The 22391-nt window shown below is 40.6% G+C and overlaps 1 protein-coding gene and 1 non-coding gene across 2 annotated transcripts in view; one reads left to right on the plus strand and one right to left on the minus strand.

The window, feature by feature from the left end:
• N4BP1 (NEDD4 binding protein 1) overlaps positions 1 to 22391 on the minus strand; it is a 56066-nt gene that overhangs the window by 17087 nt on the left and 16588 nt on the right. Inside the window, exon 2 of the mRNA XM_043898402.1 lies at positions 1961 to 3654. Coding sequence (XP_043754337.1) covers positions 1961 to 3654 — 1694 coding nt within the window. The remainder of the gene's footprint in view (positions 1 to 1960; positions 3655 to 22391) is intronic.
• Positions 15119 to 15191, plus strand: TRNAV-CAC. Its single transcript has one exon. It is a non-coding gene; the product is annotated as a tRNA-Val (tRNA).

Genomic DNA, 22391 nt, shown 5'->3' on the forward strand with positions numbered 1-22391 from the left:
CCATACAGTTGTGGGCCATTTGCTGGGTTTCCCCCAAAAGAACTGCCAAAAAACAAAGTGAAATGACAATAAACAGCATTATTTGGAAATGAAGACAACCATATTACATATTTTTACTGCCTATATTCACTTTTACATGTGAAATGCTGGCATTTTCTTTTCTTATTTTTGACAGCAAAGAACAGCACCATTCAAAAAATAAAAATCAAAAGAATCTTTATATTTAAAAAATAGATACTAAAATATTAAAATATTTATAGATGGAAATGAGATATCTGATAATTCCTTCAAAATGGGTGGAAGGCAGCAGGTGGGGTACAGATGAAATAAGGTCTGAAATGATGAAACAAGACAGGCCATGAGTTGATAATTACTGAAGTTAGGTGATGGGTACATGTGAGTCTCAAACGAATGTGAATCCCAACACGGATGGAATTCATTATATTATCTTCTTGTGAATTTCTCTGAAAATTATAACAAAAAATAATATGTAATAAATGCATAATTTAATAATAGTTTTCAATTCATTTTTCAATTTTATCAAGTATTCCTGAAAAATCAGGGGATTAATTGATGTTTTAGAACTCCTAGGAAAGAGGTCATATAAGCATTAAGCAATTCAGGAAAGTACATACGACCCTTAAACAACACAAGTTTGAACACAGGGCCCACTTACACACAGACCTTTTTTCAGCAGTAAATACTACAGTACTATAAGATGCAGAACAGCTTTATGGAGGGCTGACAATAAAGTTAATTCTGACCATGCAGAGGGTCGACGGCCCCTAACCCCACATCATTAAACGACCAACTGTATTTCAACTTCTCCTTCATTCCATGTCCAGGTGCCCCTTTTCTTGAATTGCAGCTACTTAAAATGCTAATCCCTTGGACTGCAAGGAGATCCAACCAGTCCATCCTAAAGGAAATCAGTCCTGAGTGTTCACTCAAAGGACTGATGTTGCAGCTGAAACTCCAATACTTTGGCCACCTGATGCGAAGAGCTGACTCATTTGAAAAGACCCTGATGCTGGTAGAGATTGAAGGCAGGAGGAGAAGGGGACAACAGAGGATGAGATGGCTGGATGGCATCACCGACTCGATGGACATGAGCTTGCCTAAGCTCCGGGAGTTGGTGATGGACAGGGAGGCCTGGCGTGCTGTGGTTCACAGGGTCGCAAGGAGTCGGACACGACTAAGCAACTGAACTGAACTAAAGATATCTTCAAAATCAGTGGAGTGACTGGTTTTGAAAACCAGAGATTTTACCTAGCAGTTGTTGAAATAGCATGATAAAGATATCCTTTAGCTCAGGGCAAAAGGTTGTAAGCAAGTGAAACCAAGCAGGCTGAAACCCATCTGAGGTCAAACAGCTGGTTCCCAGTGGGCAGAGACTCTGACTCTGACCCCCTACACTCTCCTTCTATCAAACTGCCTCTTAGAGTTCTAAGACAGGCTAAATAGAAACGATCATTTAACTTCTTTTACTATACAAACTTTCAGTAAGAGCAGAGGCCCATAAAGAAACTCAAACTGAAGAATTCCTTAGAGAGGAAACTGCTGTCACTCTTATCAACAGAAGTAAACAGAAGTACATCACACCTGTTATCACTGCACATTCTTGGGTAAAGACCTGGCATGTTGTACAGAAAAAGAAAAAGAAATCTCGTTTTTGTCTTAAGCTTCATCCTTGTATTCAGAACCCAGTGGTGTTAAGACAGCATTAAGAACCTGAGGATTTAAGTCTCTATACTGCTTATCACTGGGAAACGCAATGTGAAAAGCCAAGTTTTCTATCATTCCTTGTCCTCAGAAATATAGGTTCAGCAGAGTGAAGAAAGAGTCTACAGTGCCAGAGAATGGGGTCAACTACACACAGGATAGTTCCTATAAACACTGCAATTCTGAAACATGGCTAAGAGCCCTACTGAAAGCTATAATTTGAAGAGAGTGGACTTACGTAATCGCAACATTGCTTCCATCTATAACAATGTGCTTCAAATCCGTCCTCCCTGGTTCATTTTTTAATTCCAGCTTGTAGGGCACTTTCAGAGTATCTCGAAATCTTTGAACCCCCGTAACTGAGCAATCAATATGCTCAGAAGGTCCCACCAACCTAGCATCAGTAACTGAAGGTAACAGCTGGGAGAGCGGCATCGGTGGAGAAAGGGGTGGACAGCTGGGCTTAGACTGAGGAGAGCCACAACACCTCGAGCGGTTTTCACAGGGAGACTTCATACTATTTGGAAGCAAAGGTTCTGCTTGAGGCTGCAAACCATTTTCAGGAAAAACCGGAATTCTGGGCTGGTGACTTGAAGCTCCTCTTGAAACAAAACTGACAACTTCTTTGGGACTTGAAGGGACAACAGAGGGTAAAAGGCCATCCGTTTCAAGGTCTATGTTACAAATGTAGCTCTGATTTGAACTCCAGATTTCTTGTTTCTGTTCTATTGGCATGGTTCTGAAAGTATTAATTTTGCAATTTGAGGTACATGGTTTTGATTCAACTCTGAATGGTAACTGAGAAAAATTTTCCACCATATTTTGCTGTGTGTGAGTTTGTGTTTTCTTTGGAGTGGAATCTGCTGTAAGCTCATTTATGCTGCTACAAACACCTTTATTTTTGGTTCTGTTAGTCTCTGGATACACAGTACCAGGCGAAAATTCTCTGTCTCCTTGGAATCTCTTATTTTCTTTTTCAATTTCCTCCAAGAGTAATAATGGTTCAGTAGATGGCCCATACTCCCTAATGACCTTTTCAACAATTTCTTGGGAATAGCCCATGGTTTTAAAAAAGTTCACGAGAATGTTGTACTCCATTTCCTCAGTAGTCTCTTTTACGTCTGGACTTAAATTTTCGGCCTCAGTAGAAGAATCAGAGACATCAATGATTACACTTCCAGCTAATGTCTTACCATCATGTAGAAGCTCTCCCTCTTGAACATTTTCCAAAGAAAACTGTTTCTTGGTATGCCTTTCTTCAGAATCAGAAAACCTCCTCTTGTGACAAACTCTGTCTTTGGAAAGTGCCTCTTCATCTGGGGTTACACCATTTATTGGAACAAAAAGTACATCTTGTGAACTAGAAAAGACTGTGTCCATTTGTTTTGTAAGCTCAGAAACGGGTGTCCCTGCTTTATTTCTTGCATCTTCCTGCAAAACAACTTCATCTCTGGAAATAGTCAGCCCTGTGGCAGCATTCGGTATAAACTCTGCTTGTGTAGAATCTCTAATTTCAATAACATCATCATCTCCTGTTTCAAATAGATTCTCCTCACCTTGGGTGAGTGCCAAGAGTTCTTTTTTCAAGGAAGTGGGTAAAATTAACAAATCCATTGTGTAACTGTCTGCACGAGCTTCAACAAATTGTTTAAATTCCCTTTTTACCTCTGACTCTTTCTGGCTGTTGGGTAGATTCTCATTATTCTCAAAGAGCTTTACAAACTGTTGAATGTGACTCCGAGCCATGACCACAGCTTCAGCACTTCCTCTGATGCCAAGAAGACCGATGTCAAGAATGCAGAGATCGGCACAGGTGTCCTGAATCAAGCTCTTCAGAAATAGGCTCTGTGCCCCAACAAAAATGCAGTGCATGGCCTTGGGGTAACATTCTCTTTCTTCTAGTTCAGGCTCACAGATTCCTTTAATATACTCCTGTAAAGATAAGACAAGGAATTAGATCAATTTACAAAAGCACTTTACAGCACATATCATGTTACATACAAAATACAGATACCAAACTTTACAAAAGTCAAAAGCCTGCTAATATCTTTGAAAAAAATATCATGTTTACAATAAAAGATATAAGCTGTTTAACTGTTGTCAGAGGAACTGAAAACTCTGCATCTAAGTCTAAAAGGCAGGTATCTGTAACATTTTCAATAGTGTATCTTGCAATGTGATCTTTAGGAGTTTGCCCAGCTGCACAATTGATAATGACCAAGACTGGATTTATTTATGCCTATAAAGAATAAGCATCTTTGCTTGCTACCAGTCATCATTTATTACTATGACATAATTCAGAGAGGAGTTAAGTCAAAGGATTTACTCTAAAACAAACCTTGGCTTTTTCTCTGCAACTATTGTTTCCAGATAGACTGATTTTTGAAGACATTTAAAACAAGATCAGTTTAACAACAAAAATTTTTCTAGCTGGCTGGAACAATGTATATATCCTATGTAATTTTATGTCTGTTTTCTAAGAATGACCAGACTACTTAAATGTAGATCTAAATATAAAGAACCAGAGAATGCTGAATAGTACCACCATTCTCAGAAATAAAAGCTATAGTTTCTAGTGAAATCTGGTACTGAAAGAGGCCTGTACAAGCTAAGAAAGGGAACTGGGTTCTTGAGCAATTAGGTTGCCACTGGAGGCAGAAGTGTGAATCAAGTAAACATGTGAGCCCTCATACCCACAGTGGAACATAGTTGTTAATAACTTGGGCACTGGAGTCAGTTCCCAGGCTCAAATTGCAGCCATACAACTGGTGACCTCGCTCAAGTTACCTAACCCTCTCAGCCCGGTTCCTGCAACTATGAAAGAGAGAGGCAGGCTAGTGCAATTTCAGAGGTGCTGTGAAGAAATTCAATGAAATAATGAATGTAAAGTTCTAACAACAGGGTGTCACAAGTGCTTTCCAAATAATAGAAACACTGTTACTTTAAATTATCAGTGAAAGCTTTCTGGACAGACAGCCTGGGGATACCCAATCTAAACTTCAAACTAAAATCAGAATGGTGTTATCCAAAATGATGTTATTTAAAAGTTCAACCTATGTAGTCATGAGGCTTTACAAACCTGCACCTACCATGTATACCTATTACAATGGCCACATAACTTCTATTAGAATTTATATACAAATGTGTACATATTCCGTGTTCACACCATTAGAATACAAAATTCCGGATAAGGAGATGAAACATAAGGAATACAAGGAAAACAACAATGGGAAAAGCTCGACCCAAGTAGTATAATGTTCAGTCATGAGTTCTTTACTTCCTCAGGTTCCTTTGGATAAACCTGGAATATTTGTGGGCTTGTTAGTAAAGAATAAAGATAACTGATGCTGGACAGAGGAGCCTTAAAAAAAAAAAAAGAACAATTTATTAGAGCTACTTTTGTGAGAGTTGGACTATAAAGAAAACTGAGCACTGAAGAATTGATGCTTTTGAACTGTGGTGTTGGAGAAGACTCTCGAGAGTCCCTTGGACTGCAAGGAGATCCAGCCAGTCCATCCTAAAGGAAATCAGTACTGAATATTCATTGGAAGGATTGATGCTGAAGTTGAAACTCCAATACTTTGGCTACTTGGAAAAGATCCTGATGCTGGGAAAGATTGAGGGCGGGAGGAGAAGGTTGGATGGCATCACAGAGGATGAGATGGTTGGATGGCATCACCGACTCAATGGACATGAGTTTGAGTAAACTCCGGGAGTTGGTGATGGACAGGGAAGCCGGGCATGCTGCAGTCCATGGGGTTGCAAAGAGTCGGACACAATTGAGTGACTGGACTGAACTGACTTTTGTACCACGGTAATTGTGTTAAACACAAAATACAGTTATCAACTGTCCTTTTTCCCTAGATGTACAAACAGTGTTAAATATTAATGTGGGCATCTTTTTAAGATTTCCAAATGGGAAACATTTTACTATCACTTGTTTGAACTTATGCTGCATGTAGATTGTGGTGTAAAGTTGCTTTTTATTCTGAAATTGCAAAGATAGTTCATAAAAGTTCTGAGTGCTCTTTACGCAGCTCCCTCCAACCATTACATAATACACATTAATAACTGTAGTACGAAACCAAAACCAGGACAGTTGCACTGACACAGTGATGCATACAGTTCATGCCATTTTACCACAAGTGCTGCTGTCCAGTCACTCAGTCACGTCTGACTCTTTGTGATCCCATGGGCTGCGGCACGCCAGGCTTCCCTGCCCATTGTCTCCTGAAGTTTGCGCAAACTCACGTCCATCCAGTCGGTGATGCCATTTAACCATCTCATCCTCTGTCGTCACCTTCTCCTCCTGCCTTCAGTCTTTCCCAGCATCAGGGTTTTTTCCCCTATGGAGTCAGCTCTTCACATCAGCTGGCCAAAGTACTGGAGCTTCAGCTTCAGCATCAGTCCTTCCAATGAATATTTGAGATTGATTTCCTTTAGGATTGACTGGTTTGATCTCCTTGCAGTCCAAGGGACACTCAAGAGTCTTCTCCAACACCATAGTTCGAAAGCATCAATTCTTTGGCACTCAGCCTTCTTTACGGTCCAACTCTCATATCCATACACGACTACTAGAAAAACCATAGCTTTGACTATACGGGCCTTCGTCAGCAAAGTAACACCTCTGCTTTTTAATATACTGTCTAGGTTTGTCACAGCTTTTCCTCCAAGGAGCAAGCGTCTTTTAATTCACAAGTATAGATTCATGAAAACACCACTTCAATCAAGATACAGAATTATCACTACAAAGATTTCCTTCATGTTATCCTTTTATAATCACACTTTACTGCACTTCCATCTACTATCCCTACCCTTGGCAACTGCCAATCTGTGGTTTTGAGAATGTTATATAAACAGACTTATACCATATGTGACTTTTGAGACTGGCTTTCTTCACTCAACGTACTCTTTAAAATCCATCCAAGTTGGTGCACGCATCACCAGTTCATCTCTTATTACCACTGAGTACTACTCTACAACATGGATTATGTGTTTGGCTGCACTGGGTCTCAGCTGTGGGACACGGGACCAAGGTGTCCTGTGGGATCTTTTGCTTCAGGCGGCACACGGACGCTCTAGTTGCGGGATGCAGGCTTAGAGGCTCTGTGGACCTCTCCTGCGTCGCAAGGCGGGTTCTTAACTAACAGACCACCAGGGAAGTCCTCTTAACTAGTTTTCTAATCATCTCTCTACTGAGGGACATTTCCGTTGCTCCTGTTTGGGGCTATTACAAATAATGATGCTCTGAACAATCATGTACAGGTTTTAACGTGGATCTACATTTTCATTTCTCTGAAATAAATGCCCAGGAGTGCAACTGTTGGGTGGTATGGTAAGTACATGTTTAGTTTTTCAAAGAACTGCCAAAATATGTTCCAGAATGACTAAACCATTTTATGTTCCCATTAGCAATGTATAAAAGACCCACTTTCTCTGCATCCTTCCCAGAATTTGGTATTGCCACTAGCTTTTATTTTAAAAATTCTAGTAAGAGTTTTTCCCACATAATTCAGTTAGTAAAGAATCTGCCTGCAACGCAGGAGACCCGGGTTCGATCCCTGGATCGGGAAGATCCCCTGGAGGAGGGCATGGCAACCCACTCCAGTATTCTCACCTGGAGAATCCCATGGACAGAGGAGCCTGGCAGTCTACAGTCCATGGGGTCACAAAGAGTTGGACACAACTTAGCAACTAAACCAAGCCAATAAGAGGGCAGTGTATCTCATCACGGTCTTTGCCATTTCCCTAACGGCATGTGATGTTGAACATTCTGCATATTCTATTTACATCTATAGTCCCTCTTGGGTGAGCTGTTGCTCATTTCTTTTAGTTCATTTTCTAAAAACGGACTCTGTAGATTTTACTATTGAGCTTTGAGAGTTCTTCATGTATTCTAGACATAATACTTTGTGAAGTAAGAGGCTGGCAATTTTTTCTCCTATAAGCTTGTTTCATCCTCTTAACAGGATCTTTTGTGACGGGAAACATTTTTCATATTAATGAAGTCCGTTTATTGGTTTTTTTCTTTACCAAGACTTAGGTCCCAAAGACTTCTTGTGTGTTAGCATCTAAAAGTTTTACGTTTAAAGCTAGAATCCATTTTGAGTTAGTTTTAGTATCAAATGCAAGGTTTAAGCCAAGGTTCATGTTTTTGGTTGTGGATATCTAGCTGCTCTAGCATCATTTCCTGAGAAGACTATCTTTTCTCTATTATGTTGCTTTTGCATGTTCGTCAAATAACAGCTGGCCTACTTGTGTGGGGCTATTTCTGGGTTTCCAATTCTGTTCCATCAACTTATGAATTTATCCCTTCACCAACACCACACCAATACCACACAGTATCAACTACCATAATTATACAACATTTTGAAATTGGATAGTGACTGCTCCCACATTTTTCTTCTGCTAAAAATTATTTTCAGCCATTCTACTTCCTTGGCCTTTCCATATCAAATTTTAACTTAATCTTATTTAGCAATTATGTTAAACTTGCACTTTGATTTGAGGATAAATTATGTCTGTAGACTCTTGCATGAACAGGCTGTCTCTTCATTTCTCTAGATCTTTGCTTTCTTTCATCACTGTTTCATACTTTTGAGCATACAAGTCCTATAGATGTTTTGTGAGGTTTACACCCAAGTTTTTCATATTTTTGAGTAACTGAACATGGTACTGCATTTTAATTTTGGTTCTTATGTGTTCACTGCTAATAAACAGAAATACAACTGATTTTTGTATGTTGACCATATATCCTGTAACCCTGCTGATCCGATTTCTAATTCCAGGAGTTTTCTATATTCCCTGGGGTTTTCCAGGTAGACAATTACATCATTTAGATTTTTTTCCCCCCTCATCTATATGCCTTTTACTTTCCTACCTTGCTGTACTAGCTAGAACTTTCAGCACTGTGCCAAAGAGCTTACTGAGAGGTGGTATGCTTCTTTTGACCACAATCTACAGAGAAAACATGCAGTCTTTCACCACTAAGTTAGATTTTTGTGTATATTCTTTATCACATTAAGGACTGTTGTTCAGTTGCTAAGTTGTGTCTGATATTCTTTGACCTCCATGGACTGCAGCACACCAGGCTTCCCTGTCCTTCACTATCTCCCAGTTTGCATAAATTCATGTCCATTGAGCTGGTGATGCCATCTAACCATTTCATTCTCTGCCGTCCTCTTCTCCTTTTGCCTTTAATCTTTCCTATAATCAGTCTTTTCCAATGTCAGCTGTTTGAAGCAGGTGGCCAAAGTAATGGAGCTTCAGCATCTGTCCTTCCAATGAGAATTCAGGGTTGATTTCCTTTAGGATTGACTGGTTTGATCTCCTTGCAGTCCAACGGACTCTCAAGAGTCTTCTTCAGCATCACAATTCAAAAGTGTCAATTCTTTGGCACTCAGCCTTCTTTATGGTGCTCCAACTCTCACATCCATATATGACTACTGGAAAAACCACAGCTTTGACTAGAGGGACCTGTGTCGGCAAAGTGATGTCCCTGCTTTTTAAAACACTGTCTACATTTGTCATAGCTTTCCTTCCAACAAGCAAGTGCCTTTTAATTCCATGGCTGTAGTCACTATCCACAGTGATTTTGGAGCCCAAGAAAATAAAGTCTGCCACTATTTGCAGTTTTCACCCCATCTATTGCCCTGAAGTGATGGGACCAGACGGTACCATCTTATTTTTCTGAATGTTGAGTTTTAAACCAGTTTTTTCACTCTCCTCTTTTGCCCTCACCAGGAGGCACTTTAGTTTCTCTTCACTTTCTGCCATTAGAGTAGCACCATCTGCATATGCGAGGTTGCTGATATTTCTCCCAGCAACAGTGATTCCACCTTGTGGTTCATTCAGCCCAGCATGTCGTGTGATATACTCTGCATAGAAGTTAAATAAGCCGGGTAATAATTACAGCCTTGTTGTACATCTTTCCCAATTTGGAACCATCAGTTGTTCCATGTAGGGTTCTAACTGTTGCTTCTTGACTTGCATCAAGTTTCTAAGGAGGCAGGTAAAGTGATCTAGTATTCCATCTCTTTCAGAATTTTCCAGTTTGTTGTGATCCACAGAGTCAAAGACTTTAGCGGAGTCAATGAAGCAGAAGTAGATGCTTCTCTGCAATTCCCTTGCTTTCTCTAAGTTCCAGCGAATGTTGGCAATTTGATCTCTGGTTCCTCTGCCTTTTCTAAATCCAGCCTGTACATCTGGAAATTCTCGGTTCATATATTGTCGAAGACTAGCTTGAAGGATTCTGAGCATAACCTTGCTAGCATGCGAAGTGAGCACAACTGTACAATAGTTACAACATTCTTTGGCATTCCCTTCTTTGGGATTGGAATGAAAACTGACCTTTTCCAGTCCTGTGGCCACTGCTGAGTTTTCCAAATTTGCTGGCATGTTGAGTGCAGCACTTTTAATAGCATCATCTTTTAGGATTAGAAATGGCTCAGCTGGAATTCCATTATCTCCACTAGCTTTGTTTGTAATTATGCTTCCTAAGGCCCACTTGACTTCATACTCCAGAAGGTCTGGCTCTATCTGATTGACCACACCATCGTGGTTATCCCAGTCATTAAGACCTTTCTTGTATCATTTCTCTGTGTAATCCTGCCACCTCTTCTTTTTCTTAGGGACAGTTTTAGTCATCACCTCCTGTATAATGCTACGAACCTCTGTCCATAGTTCTCAGGCACTCTGTCTAGTTCCTCAGGCACTCCGTCTAATAGACCTAATCCCTTGAACCTATTCATCACGTCCACTGGATGATCTGGGGTGCCCTCCACTCCTGGGCAGCAGATTGGCCCGAGGCAGCCAGCAGCAGTTGTGGGGTCGGGAGCCCTCTGCTCCTGGGTGTCCTCCAACACCGGCCTCTGCCTTGGCCCCTAGGTGGCACGCTGACCAACACTTTATGGCCAGTGAAGGCTTATACACTCAATAAGGACCAGCAGGGGGACAACCAGTGTGCCAGGCATGCCATCTAGCTACGTGGAGTAGCTGAAAGGCACGTCCCTGCTAGTCAGGGTCTGATAAAACGTGGTCCCCTGGAGAAGGGAATGGCAACCACTTCAGTATTCTTGCCTTAGAACCCTATGAACGGTATGAAAAGGCAAAAAGATACGACACTGAAAGATGAACTCCCCAGGTTGGTAGGTGTTCAATATGCTACTGGAAAAGAGCAAGGAAACAGCTCCAAAAACAATTAAAGAGGCTGAGCCAAAGTGATGACAATGTCCAGTTGTGGATGTGTTTGGTGGTGAAAGTAAAGGCTTGATGCTGTAAAGAACAATACTGCATAGGAACCTGGAATGTCAGGTCCATGAATCAAGGTAAATTGGAAGTGATCAAACAGAATATGGCAAGAGTGAACATCAACATTTTATGAAGCAGTGAACTAAAATGGACAGGAATGAGCAAATTTAATTCAGATAAGTATTATATCTACTACTGTGGGCAAGAATTGCTTAGAAGAAATGGACTAGCCCTTATAGTCAACAAAGAGAGTCCAAAATGCAGTTCCTGGATGCAATCTCAAAAACAACAGAATGATCTCGGTTCATTTCCAATGCAAACCATTCAACATCACAGTAATCCAAGTCTATCCCCCAACCAGTAATGCCAAAGAAGCTGAAGTTGAACAATTCTATAAAGACCTACAAGACCTCCTAGAACTAACACCAAATGAAAAAAAAAAAAAAAAAAAGATGTCCTTTTCATCATGGAGGACCAGTATGAAAAAGTAGGAAGTCAAGAGATACCTGGAGTAATAGGCAACTTTGGCCTTGGAGTTACAAAATGAAGCAGGGCAAAGGCTAACAGTTTTGCCAACAGAATGCACCGATCATGGCAAACACCCTCTTCCAATAACACAAGACAGCGGCTCTACACATGGACATCATCAGATGGTCAATACCAAACTCAGATTGATTATATTCTTTGCAGCCAAAGACAGAGAAGCTCTATACAGTCAGCAAAAACAAGACCTGGAGTTGACTGTGGCTCAGATTATCAGCTCCCTATTGCAAAATTTAGGCTCAAACAGAAGAAAGTAGGGAAAACCACTAGGCCATTCAGGTATGACCTAAATCAAATCCCTTATGATTATTCAGTGGAGGTAACAAATAGATTCAAGGGACTAGATCTGGTAGACAGAGTGCTGAAGAACTATGGATGGAGGTTTGTACCACTGTATAGGAGGTGGTGACTAAAACCATCCCCAAGAAAAAGAAATGCAAGAAGGTCAAGTGGTTTTCTAAGGAGGCCTTACAAATAGTTGAGAAAAGAAGAAAAGTGAAAGGCAAAGGAGAAAGGGAAAGATATACCCAACTGAATGCAGAGTTCCAGAGAATAGAAAAAGAGATAAAAAAGACTTTTGTGAACAAAGCAAAGAAATAGAGGGAAACAATAGAATGGGAAAGACTAGAGATCTCTTCAAGAAAACTGGAGATACCCAGGGAACAGTCTATGCAAAGATCAGCACAGCAAAGGACAGAAATACAGCAAGGACCTTAGAGAAGCAAAAGACATTAAGAAAAGGTGGCAAGAATACACAGAAGAACTGTATAAAAAAGGTCTTAATGAACCAGATAACCACAATGGTGTGATCACTCATGTAGAGCCAGACATCCTGGAATGTGAAGTCAAGTGGGCCTTAGGAAGCCTTACTACGAACAAAGCTCGTGGAGATGATGGAATTCCAGCTGAGCTATTTCTAATCCTAAAAGATGATGCTGTGAAAGTGTTGCACTCAATATATCAGCAAATTTGGAAAATTGCGCAGTGGTCAGAGGACTGGAAAAGATCAGCTTTCAGTCAAATCCCAAAGAAGGGCAATGGCAAAGAATGTTCAAACTACCGCACAACTGTGTTCATTTCACATGCTAGAAAGGTAATGCTCAAAATCCTTCAAGCTAGGCTTCAACAATACATGAACCGAGAACTTCCAGATGTACGAGTTCAACTTAGAAAAGGCAGAGTAAGCAGATCAAACTCCCAATATCCACTGGATCACAGAAAAAGCAGGGAAATTCAAAACAAAATCTACTTTTGCTTCACTGACTACGCTAAAGTCTTTGACTCTGTGGATTGCAACAAACTGTGGAAAATTCTGAAAGAGATGGGAATACCAAACCACCTTACCTGCCTCCTGAGAAACCTGTATGCAGGTCAAAAAGCAACTGTTAGAACTGGACATACAATGAATTCATTCAAAACTGAGAGGAGTACGTCAAGACTGTATATTGTCGACAGATTTCATTTTCTTGGACTCCAAAATCACTGCGGACAGTGACTGCAGCCGTGAAATTAAAAGACACTTGTTCCTTGGAAGAAAAGCTACGACAAACCTGGTGGCTTCCCTGGTGGCTCAGGGGGTAAAGCGTCTGCCTGCCACGTGAGAGAGACCTGAGTTCAATCCAGGTTGGGAAGTTCCCCTGGAGAAGGAAATGGCAAGCCACTCCGCTACTCTGGCCTGGAAAATTCCATGGATGGAGGAGCCCGGTAAACTACAGTCCATGGGATTGCAAATAGCTGCACATGACCAAGCAACTTCTCTTGACAAACCTAGACAGTATATTAAAAAGCAGAGACATCACTTTGCCAACAAAGATCTGTGTAGTCAAAGCTATGGCTTTTCCGGTAGTCATGTACAGATTTGAGAGCTGGACAGTAAGGAAGGCTGAGTGCTAAAGAACTGATGCTTTTGAACTGTGGTGCTGGAGAAGACTCTTGACAGTCCCTTGGACAGCAAGGAGACCAAACCAGTCAGTCCCAAAGAAAATCAACCCTGAATATTCACGGCAAAGACTGATGCTGAAGCTGAAGCTCCAATACTTTGGACACCTGATGCGAAGAGATGACTCATTGGAAAAGACCCTGATTCTGGGAAAGACTGAGTGCAAGAGGAGAAGGGAGTGACAGAAGATGAGGTGGTTGGATGGCATCACTGACTCAATGGATATGAGTTTGAGCAAACTCATGGAGACAGTGAAGGTCAGGGAAGCCTGGTGTGCGGCAGTTCACGGGGTTACAAAAAGTCAGACACCAGTTAGCAATTGAACACCAACTACTGTATAATCATAAAGGATTTGTTTTAGGCTGAATGGCCTAGTAGTTTTCCCCACTTTCTTCAATTTAAGTCTGCATCTTGCAGTAAGGAGCTAATGATCTGATCCACAGTCAGCTCTATGTCTTGTTTTAGCTGACTGTATAGAACTTTTTCATCTTTGGCTAAAAGAACATAATCAATCTGATTTCAGTATTTATTGACTATTTGATGATGGTAAAGTCATCTGTAAAAGGAATTTCCTATGTTGCTGGGAAAGGGTTTTTGCTACAACCAGTGTGTTCTCTTGACAAAACTCTGTTAGCTTTTGCCCTGCTGCATTTTGTACTCCAAGGCCTGGTATCTCTTGACTTCCTACTTTTGCATTCCAATTCCCTATGATATGAAAAGGACATCTTTTTTTAGTGTTAGTTTTAGGAGGTCTTGTAGGAATTTATAGAACTAGTCAACTTCAGCTTCCTTGGTATTAGTGGTTGGGGAACACACTTGGATTACTGTGATGAATGGTTTGCCTTGGAAATGAACCGAAATTATTCTGTCACTTTTGAGATTTGCACCCAAGTACTGCATGATAGATTGCATTAACTGATTTTTCAATACTGAACCAGCCTTTCATCCCTGGGATAATCACCACTGGGTCATGATGTATAATTCTTTTGTATACTGATGGATTTTACTTGCTATTATTTTGTACCACCTTTGTCTGGTTTGGGCATTGAGAAAATACAGATTACAAATGAATACAGGAGTCTTCACTCCCCTTGTATTTTCTGCACGAGATTGCATAGAGTTGATGTTAACTCTTAAAAACACCTTGCAGACTTCTCTAGTAAAAAAACTTGGGCCCAGTAATTTCTTTTATGAGAATTTTTATATTATTAATTCAATTTCCCTAATAGCTGTAAGTCTATTCAAATGATCTATTTCATATTGGGTAAGTTATGGTAGTCTATACTTTTTCAGGAATTGGCTGATTTCATCTAAGTTGTCAAATTTATGTGTGTAAAGTTATAGGATTTCCTTATTTCTGATGTTTGCAGGGACTGTAGTTGATATTCTGGTATTAGTAATTTATGTCTTCTTCAGTGTTGCTGAAGTCTGTCAGTTTCATTGATTTTTTTCCCCAAGAACAAGCCTGTTATTTAATTAAGTTTACCTATTATTTTCAACTTCATTGATCTCCACTATTTCATTCCTTTTGCTTACTTTGAGTTTATTCTACTCATCTTTTTCCAGTTCCAAGAGGTGAAAGTTTACATTATTGATTTGAGACTTTTCTTCTTATCTAATTATGTGTTATATTTCTTTCATCTCTGCTTTAGCTATACAGACCTTGTTTCCGAAGTGTAGTGGTCATCATGTTTGCCTCACATGCAAAAGGTCCCCGGTTTGAAACCGGGTGGAAACAGACTTTCTCTTTGGGCTTCCCTGGTGGCTCAGAAGGTACAGAATCTGCCTGAAATGCAGGAGACCTGGGTTCGATCCCTGGGTTGGGAAGATCCTCTGGAGAAAGGAACAGCTACCCACTCCAGTAATCTGGGATGGAGAATTCCATGGACGGAGGAACCTGGCAGGCTATAGTCCATGGGGTTGCAAAGCCTGGGACATGACTGACTGACTTTCACTTTAGCTACATCTCACAAATTTTGATATATATTACTTTCATTTTCTCTTCAGTTCAATGTATTTTAAAATTTCTCTTCAAATTATCCAATATTTAGAAGTCTGTTACTGAGTTTCTAAGTATCTGGATATTTTCTTATTATCTTTCTGTTATTCTAGTTTGATTCATTTGTGATCAGAGAACACACTCCATATGATTTGGTTCTTTCAAATTTGTTGGTTGCTTTATGCCCAGGTTAGGTCTATCTAGATATACATTCTGTAGGCCTTGAAAAGAATGTGTACTGTGCTGTTGCTGGGCAGAATGTTCTATAAACACCGATTAGAATCTTGTTGGTTGATGGTGTTGAGTTCTCCTATATTCTTGCTGATTTTCTGTCTAATGGTTTTATCATTTGTTAAGAAAAACATGTTGAAGCCTCCAACTGTAACTGTATATATGTCAATTTCTCCTTTCAGTTCTACCAGTTTTTCATTTTTATTTTGCAGTTATATTATTAGCAATATACACATTTAGCATTGCTATGTATTCTCAGTGAACTGATTCTTCACTCTGAAGGGTATTTTGCCTGAATATTTTATCTGCATATTGCCACTCTAGCTGTCTTTTGATTAATGTTTACACAGTATATTTTCCCTTCCTTTTAATTTTAACTCACCTATATCAATAAAACAAGTTTCTTAAAGACACCATATAGTTTGGTTGTTTTTTAAATCCATTCTGATGATCTCTTTTTAAATTGGTATGCTTAGACTATTTAATTTTAATGAAATTATTGGTAAGTTTGGATTTAAGCCTACCATTAGTTTGTTTTCAGCTTGTTCTCTATTTTTAACTCCTTTTCCCCTCTCTGGACTTCTTGTGCCTTATACAAGCATTTTTTAGTATTACAGTTTAATTTATTGCACTCTTTTTACTGTATCTCTTTATAAAGTAGTTTTTATAATAATCATGCTATCAGCTACAATATACACTTAATTTTCAGTCCACTTAAATCAATATTCTACCATTTCAAGAAGAATGTATAAGTCTTACCACCCATACTATTGTGTTTTTTATTTCCTATATATTTATATGTTTTGACATCTTGGGAGGCCTTTCAGACATGGGGAGAGATTCCCCCACCTCCAGCCAGGGTTAGTTGATTCCTTGGAGTTGTGGGCAGACTGCTTAGAGCTTCCCTTTCACATACACAGGCCCATTTTCCTTTTCTAATTCACATACCAAACCTCGTAACAATCCAAGGTCAGGTACCAAACAACAAGGCAGCCCCTGTGCCCCAAAGCCAGCAGGAGCTACCCCAACTAGCCAACCCTAACTGCTACAGCCTGGCCTGCTCTGTCTCTGCCCTTACTCCTGCTTCTGCCGTGCGCTCAGCTGCTCAGTCGTACCCGACGCCGACTCCATGAGCTGTAGCCTGCCAGGCTCCTCTGTCCATGGGACTTCCCAGGCAAGAACACAGAAGTGGGTTGCCATTTCCTTCTCCAGAGGATCTTTTTGACCCAGGGATCAAACCTGCATCTCCTACATTGGTTAGGCAGGTTCTTTACCGCTGTGGCACCTGGGATTCTGTCTCCTGTATATTGTCACCCTGCTTCTTTAACTTATATGCGGAGTACATCAAGTGATATGCTGGGCTGGATGGTTCACAAGCTGGAATCAAGATTGCCAGGAGAAATATCAACAACCTCAGATATAGATGATACCACTCTAACGGCAGAAAGTGAAGAGGAACTAAAGAGCCTCTTGATGAGGGGAGAAAAAGCTGGCTTAAAACTCAACCTTCAAAAAAACAAAGATCATGGCATATGGTCCCATCATTTCCAGGCAAATAGATGGGGAAAAAGTGGAAACAGTGACGGATTTTATTTTCTTGGGCTCCAAAATCAGTGAGAATGGTCACTGCAGTAATGAAATTAAAAGATACTTGCCCCTTGGAAGAAAAGCTATGACAACCTAGACAGTGTATTAAAAAGCAGAGACATCACTTTGTTGACTAAGGTCCATATAGCCAAAGCTTTGGTTTTTCCTCTAGCCATGTATGTGTATGAGAGATGGACCATAAAAGCTGAGTGCCAACAAACTGATGCTTTCGAACTGTGGTGTTGGAGAAGACTCTTGACAGTCCCTTGGACAGCAAGGAGACCAAACCAGTCAGTCCCAAAGAAAATCAACCCTGAATATTCACGGCAAAGACTGATGCTGAAGCTGAAGCTCCAATACTTTGGCCACCTGATGTGAAGAGCTGACTCAATAGGAAAAAAAACCCTGATACTGGGAAAGACTGAAGGCAGGAGGAGAAGGTGACGACAGAGGATGAGATGGTTAAATGGCATCACCGACTCAATGGACATGAGTTTGAGCAAACTCCAGGAGATAGTGAAGAACAGGGAAGTCTGGCAGGCTGGAGTTGCATGGAGTCGCAAAGAGTCAGACATGGCTTAGTGACTGAACAGTAACAACCACCAAAAATCTGATGGCCTGGCAAGGGGAGGCTGCTCTCTTTTCTTGGAAAATGTAAGTATATCAAAATCTTCTTTTAATGGCATTGACTTCTCCATGCCATCACTCTGTCACCTCCATAACTTAAACTCTTGCAGGAACTCATCATATGAGTTCCTTTACCCTTGGTCTACCCTCCTTGTTCTCTTGTATGTTATAGCTATCTCATAAATTACACAAGTATAAAGTTGAAATCCTATCAGGCGATGTCATAAATTTCACTTTCAACCACTAACTCACTTTAAAGAACTCAAGAGGAGACGGTAATCTATTATATTTACCAGATGCAGTGTTATAATTTCTGTCTGAAAAGCTTCCTTTAGCAATTCTTTTGTAGCAGGCTACTCGCAATGATTTCTCTTTAGTTTTTTCCTCAGCCAAGAATCAGCCAGCTTTATCATGCTTTATTTTACTTTCATTCTCAAAGAATAATTTCACTGAACAAAGAATTCTTGGTCCTTTTCTTTCACCACTTAAATAATAATGTGCTACTGCTCTGGCCTCCATGGTTTCTGATCATTTACTCACTATAGTTGTTCCCTGAACTTTTTTGTCTCGATGCTTTTATGATTTTTAATATGTCTTCAGTTTTCAGCAGTGTGGTTATGACATGTCTGGGTGTGGAATTCTTTGAGTTTATTGTGCTTGCATTCACAACTTCTTGAATCATTATGTTTACATCTTCTGCCAAATTTGGGAAGTCTTCAGCTATTATTTCTTCAAATATTTTTTTTACAACCACACTTTGTCCCCTACTCATCTTGTTCAGATTACAAAGTTCACTGAACTCCTCTGTCATCTCCACTTAAAATCTAAGTTCATCCAGAGACGTGCTATTTAGGTTATTGTAGCCTTTAGTTCTAACCTTTTCATTTGGTTCTTCTTTATGTCTTCTACTTCTTTGCTGAAACTTTCTATTTTTCTAATAGCTTTAAGAGCACTTGTGATTAGCCTGTTGAAGCATTTTTATAACCTATGTTTTAAGTTCTTTGTTAGATAATTTCAACACCTCTATTATCTTGTCACTGATGTCCTCTGTCTTTTCTCATGCTGCTGCTGCTGCTAAGTCACTTCAGTCATGTCCGACTTTGTGCGACCCCATAGATGGCAGCCCATCAGGCTCCCCGTCCCTGGGATTCCAGGCAAGAATACTGGAGTGGGTTGCTGTTTCCTTCTCCAATGCATGAAAGTGAAGTCGCTCAGTCGTGTCCGACTCTTTGCGACCCCAAGGACTGCAGCCTACTGGGCTCCTCCGTCCATGGGATTTTCTAGGCAAGAGTACTCGAGTGGGGTGCCATTGCCTTCTCCTCTTTTCTCATGAGAGCTGACATTTTCATGGTTCTTCATATGCCAAGTAATTTTGTATTGCATCCAGTTTCAATACTGAGTTCTGGCTCATTTAAATAAATCTGTGATGAAAGTCAGCACTTCTGTTCTAGCAGGTATTCAATCTAGTTAGATTCAGGCTACAAGATGTACCCAGTCTGCTGTGAGCTGTGGTTCCAATATCAGTTTATTTTTTAAAGCCTTTGCAGTGCTATTTGTATCTGTCCCACAGGTGTGGTACCCAGTGGCCAATATGGGACCTGGCTGGTGGTTTTCCTATTAGTTCAGGACTCGAAAGTCTTTGCTGTGCTGACAAGTAGTAGATCCATGCATGCATGTGGCTTGGGGATGAGCCTGGACGATCACAAACAACTATTAGGGAGTCATTTTTCTGAGCTCCTCCCTCTCTGCCATCTTTCTAGTGCTTTCTGGTTCCCTGGGCTCCTCTTTTCAGTCTTCTAGTCAGAAAGCTGGGGCTTTGGTTACCCCATTTTGTTGCATTTCTGCAACCGTGCCTGGGTCCAGCCAAAGGACAGAGAGGGAGAGAAAGCAACAAGATTGGCCCTATCCTTTCAGGACGACAACCCCACCAATCAGAGGGGAAGGTTCTCCTCCCTCAGAATTTTGGCTTCTGCAAGCTACTGCCACCATCATGGGTGTTCAGAACCTGGTATCCAATGGAATGAAGAAAAACAAACACAGGTCTTCACATTCTATCACAGATACTCCATTTTCTGTCCTTTGAGTTAAAACGGGAGGGCTTCTCCTGGTGCTCTTTTTGTGCCCTAGTGCCCATTTCCGCTTCCAGGTTAGGCTGTACTGAGTCCAGGCTAAGGGATAACAGAGGGGTAAAACTGGTAAACTCAGCACCGGTTTGGCTGTACTGTGAACCACGGCCTTCTTTCCTGCTCTGCCTGCTGTTTACTTTTCAGAGCTCTCAAGTAGCTGCTCAGGGCATTTTGTCCGAGTTTTGTCACTGTATCAGTATGAGTGGCAGGGTGGAGTCTTACTCAGAACTGGAGCTGCTCCCTGCTGCCTGCCAATACGTAAATGATATTGCCTATTTAGCATAAGTAAGGTTGTATTCACAGGAGTCAAATATGCTGAGACTACTATGCAGCTACTGGATAAGAAAGAGTTGGTTACATCCCCTCGGCAACAGTGAACCAACCTGGAGAGAAATTTCTTCTCCAGATAACAGACTTCTAAAACAAATACCCTCTTAAACAAGGGCTGATTCTCTAACTGATCTAAAATGAAGGTCACCTATCAACATATCCTGCCCAGACACAAAGCTTCCAATAGGCTTTTCAGATTTAATATGAAATACTAACAAAAAAAAGGAAAAAAAACCTGTCAGAAGAAAGTATGGCAAATATAAGACAGAAACCCATAAAGTAGAACACAAAATAGATGGAAACCAGGTATTCAGGGTAGAAAAGAAAAACTCAACAAAATTTTAATTAGTGCTTTCAAACAGAGGTAAGATGATAATGAATTCATAAAACAGGAATCAAATGTTTAAAAAAAAAAAAAGAAAAATTATCAGAATAAGAGCATTAGCAAAGTAAGAATATGATGGTCAGGGACTTTCCTGATGGCCTAGTAGTTAAGAATCCACCTTCCAAAGCAGGGGACGTGGTTTGATCCCTGGTTGGGGAACTAGGACCCCACATGCTGAGGGGCAACCAAACCTGTGTCACAACCGGAGAGCCCACATGCTGCAACTACTGAGGCTGTGCGCTCCAGGGCCTGTGTGTCACAGAGACCAGTGCAGCCCAATTAAACAGCCAAAGTTTTTAAAAGAGAATATAATGGTCAAAATAGTAACAGAGTCAATAGAAGAACTGAAAGGCAAAGTGGAAGAGAACCCTCCAAAAGTATCAGGAAAAAATGAGAGAAAACAAACTTTAAAGGTCTATCAAGGATATCCTAAATGTGAATAACTGGCATTCCAAAAAGACAGAGTGACACCTAATAAAGAAATAACACAAATCATTTCCTTGAACTAAAATATAGAAGACCCCAGGCATAATTAGTCAAAAAATTACATTAAGTCTTGTTTGGAAGCCAATGCACCCAAATCCCACTTTGAAAGGGTCCACTGTCTATCCAAACATGATGAGTTTTTAAAGGTTCACTAGAGAAAAATCCTGGGTGCAGGGTGGGAACAGGACACACATAAGAGAATGACAATCAGAATGTCTAATTCTCAACAGCAATTCTGGAAAATTAGGGGGAAAAGGTTAGCAATGCATTCAAAATTCTAAGGAAAAATGATTTTCAACCTATAATGTCCACATTACATACCAAATATTAAGCAGAATAAAAACATTTCTAGCATGCTACAGGCTGAAAAAATTACTCCCAGAGATTCTTTTCTTGAGAAACTATTTTAAGATGAAGGCCACCAAAAATATGGGAGATGAAGTAATTAGTAAATCCCATCCAAGAGCAGAGTAGAAGCCCACAGATGACAGCCGGGCAGCAGGTAAGGTGAGCACCCGGCTGCCTGGCGGAGGGAAGAGGGCTCTCGGGCGCTCTCCTGGGAAAGAGAGCAAAGAATAGTCGATATAAAGGAACATTTGTAAACTATTAGGGGTGCGCTTAAAGCAAATTTCCTAAATAGACGAGAAAGGGACAGATAAAAATCCTAGGAAAAAGGCTAAATCAGAAAGAGAACATTATGTAACATATATAGAACTTGCCCTTGCAATGAGTAGTATTCATATAATTATATAAACTTGCTTTAAGTGAAAAAAAGAAAAAAAAAGTTGGCGTCTTAGTCTGTTTGAGCTGCTGTAACAAATACCACACACTGGGTGGCTTATAAACAACGGAAGTCTATTTCTCTCAGCTCTGGAGGAGGCTGGAAGTCCAAAATCAGGGTGCCGCCATGGTCAGGTGAGGGCCCCCTCTCAGACTGGGGACTTCGTGTCCTCACGTGGCGACTGGGCAGTGGCGCTCTCTCAGGCCTACTGTCTCAGGGCATTCATCTCATCCACGGGGTTCTGTCCTCGAGACCCAATCACCCGCCAAAAGCCTGTTCTCCAAATACCATCACAGTGGGCATTAGAATTTCAACATTCATTAATTTTGAGGAGACACAAATATTCAGACCATAGCAACTGAGCAAATGGATCTGGTTTTTGCCTC

Source organism: Cervus elaphus, chromosome 4 (assembly GCF_910594005.1).
Source record: "Cervus elaphus chromosome 4, mCerEla1.1, whole genome shotgun sequence".
In the NCBI taxonomy this organism is placed as follows: Eukaryota; Metazoa; Chordata; class Mammalia; order Artiodactyla; family Cervidae; genus Cervus; species Cervus elaphus.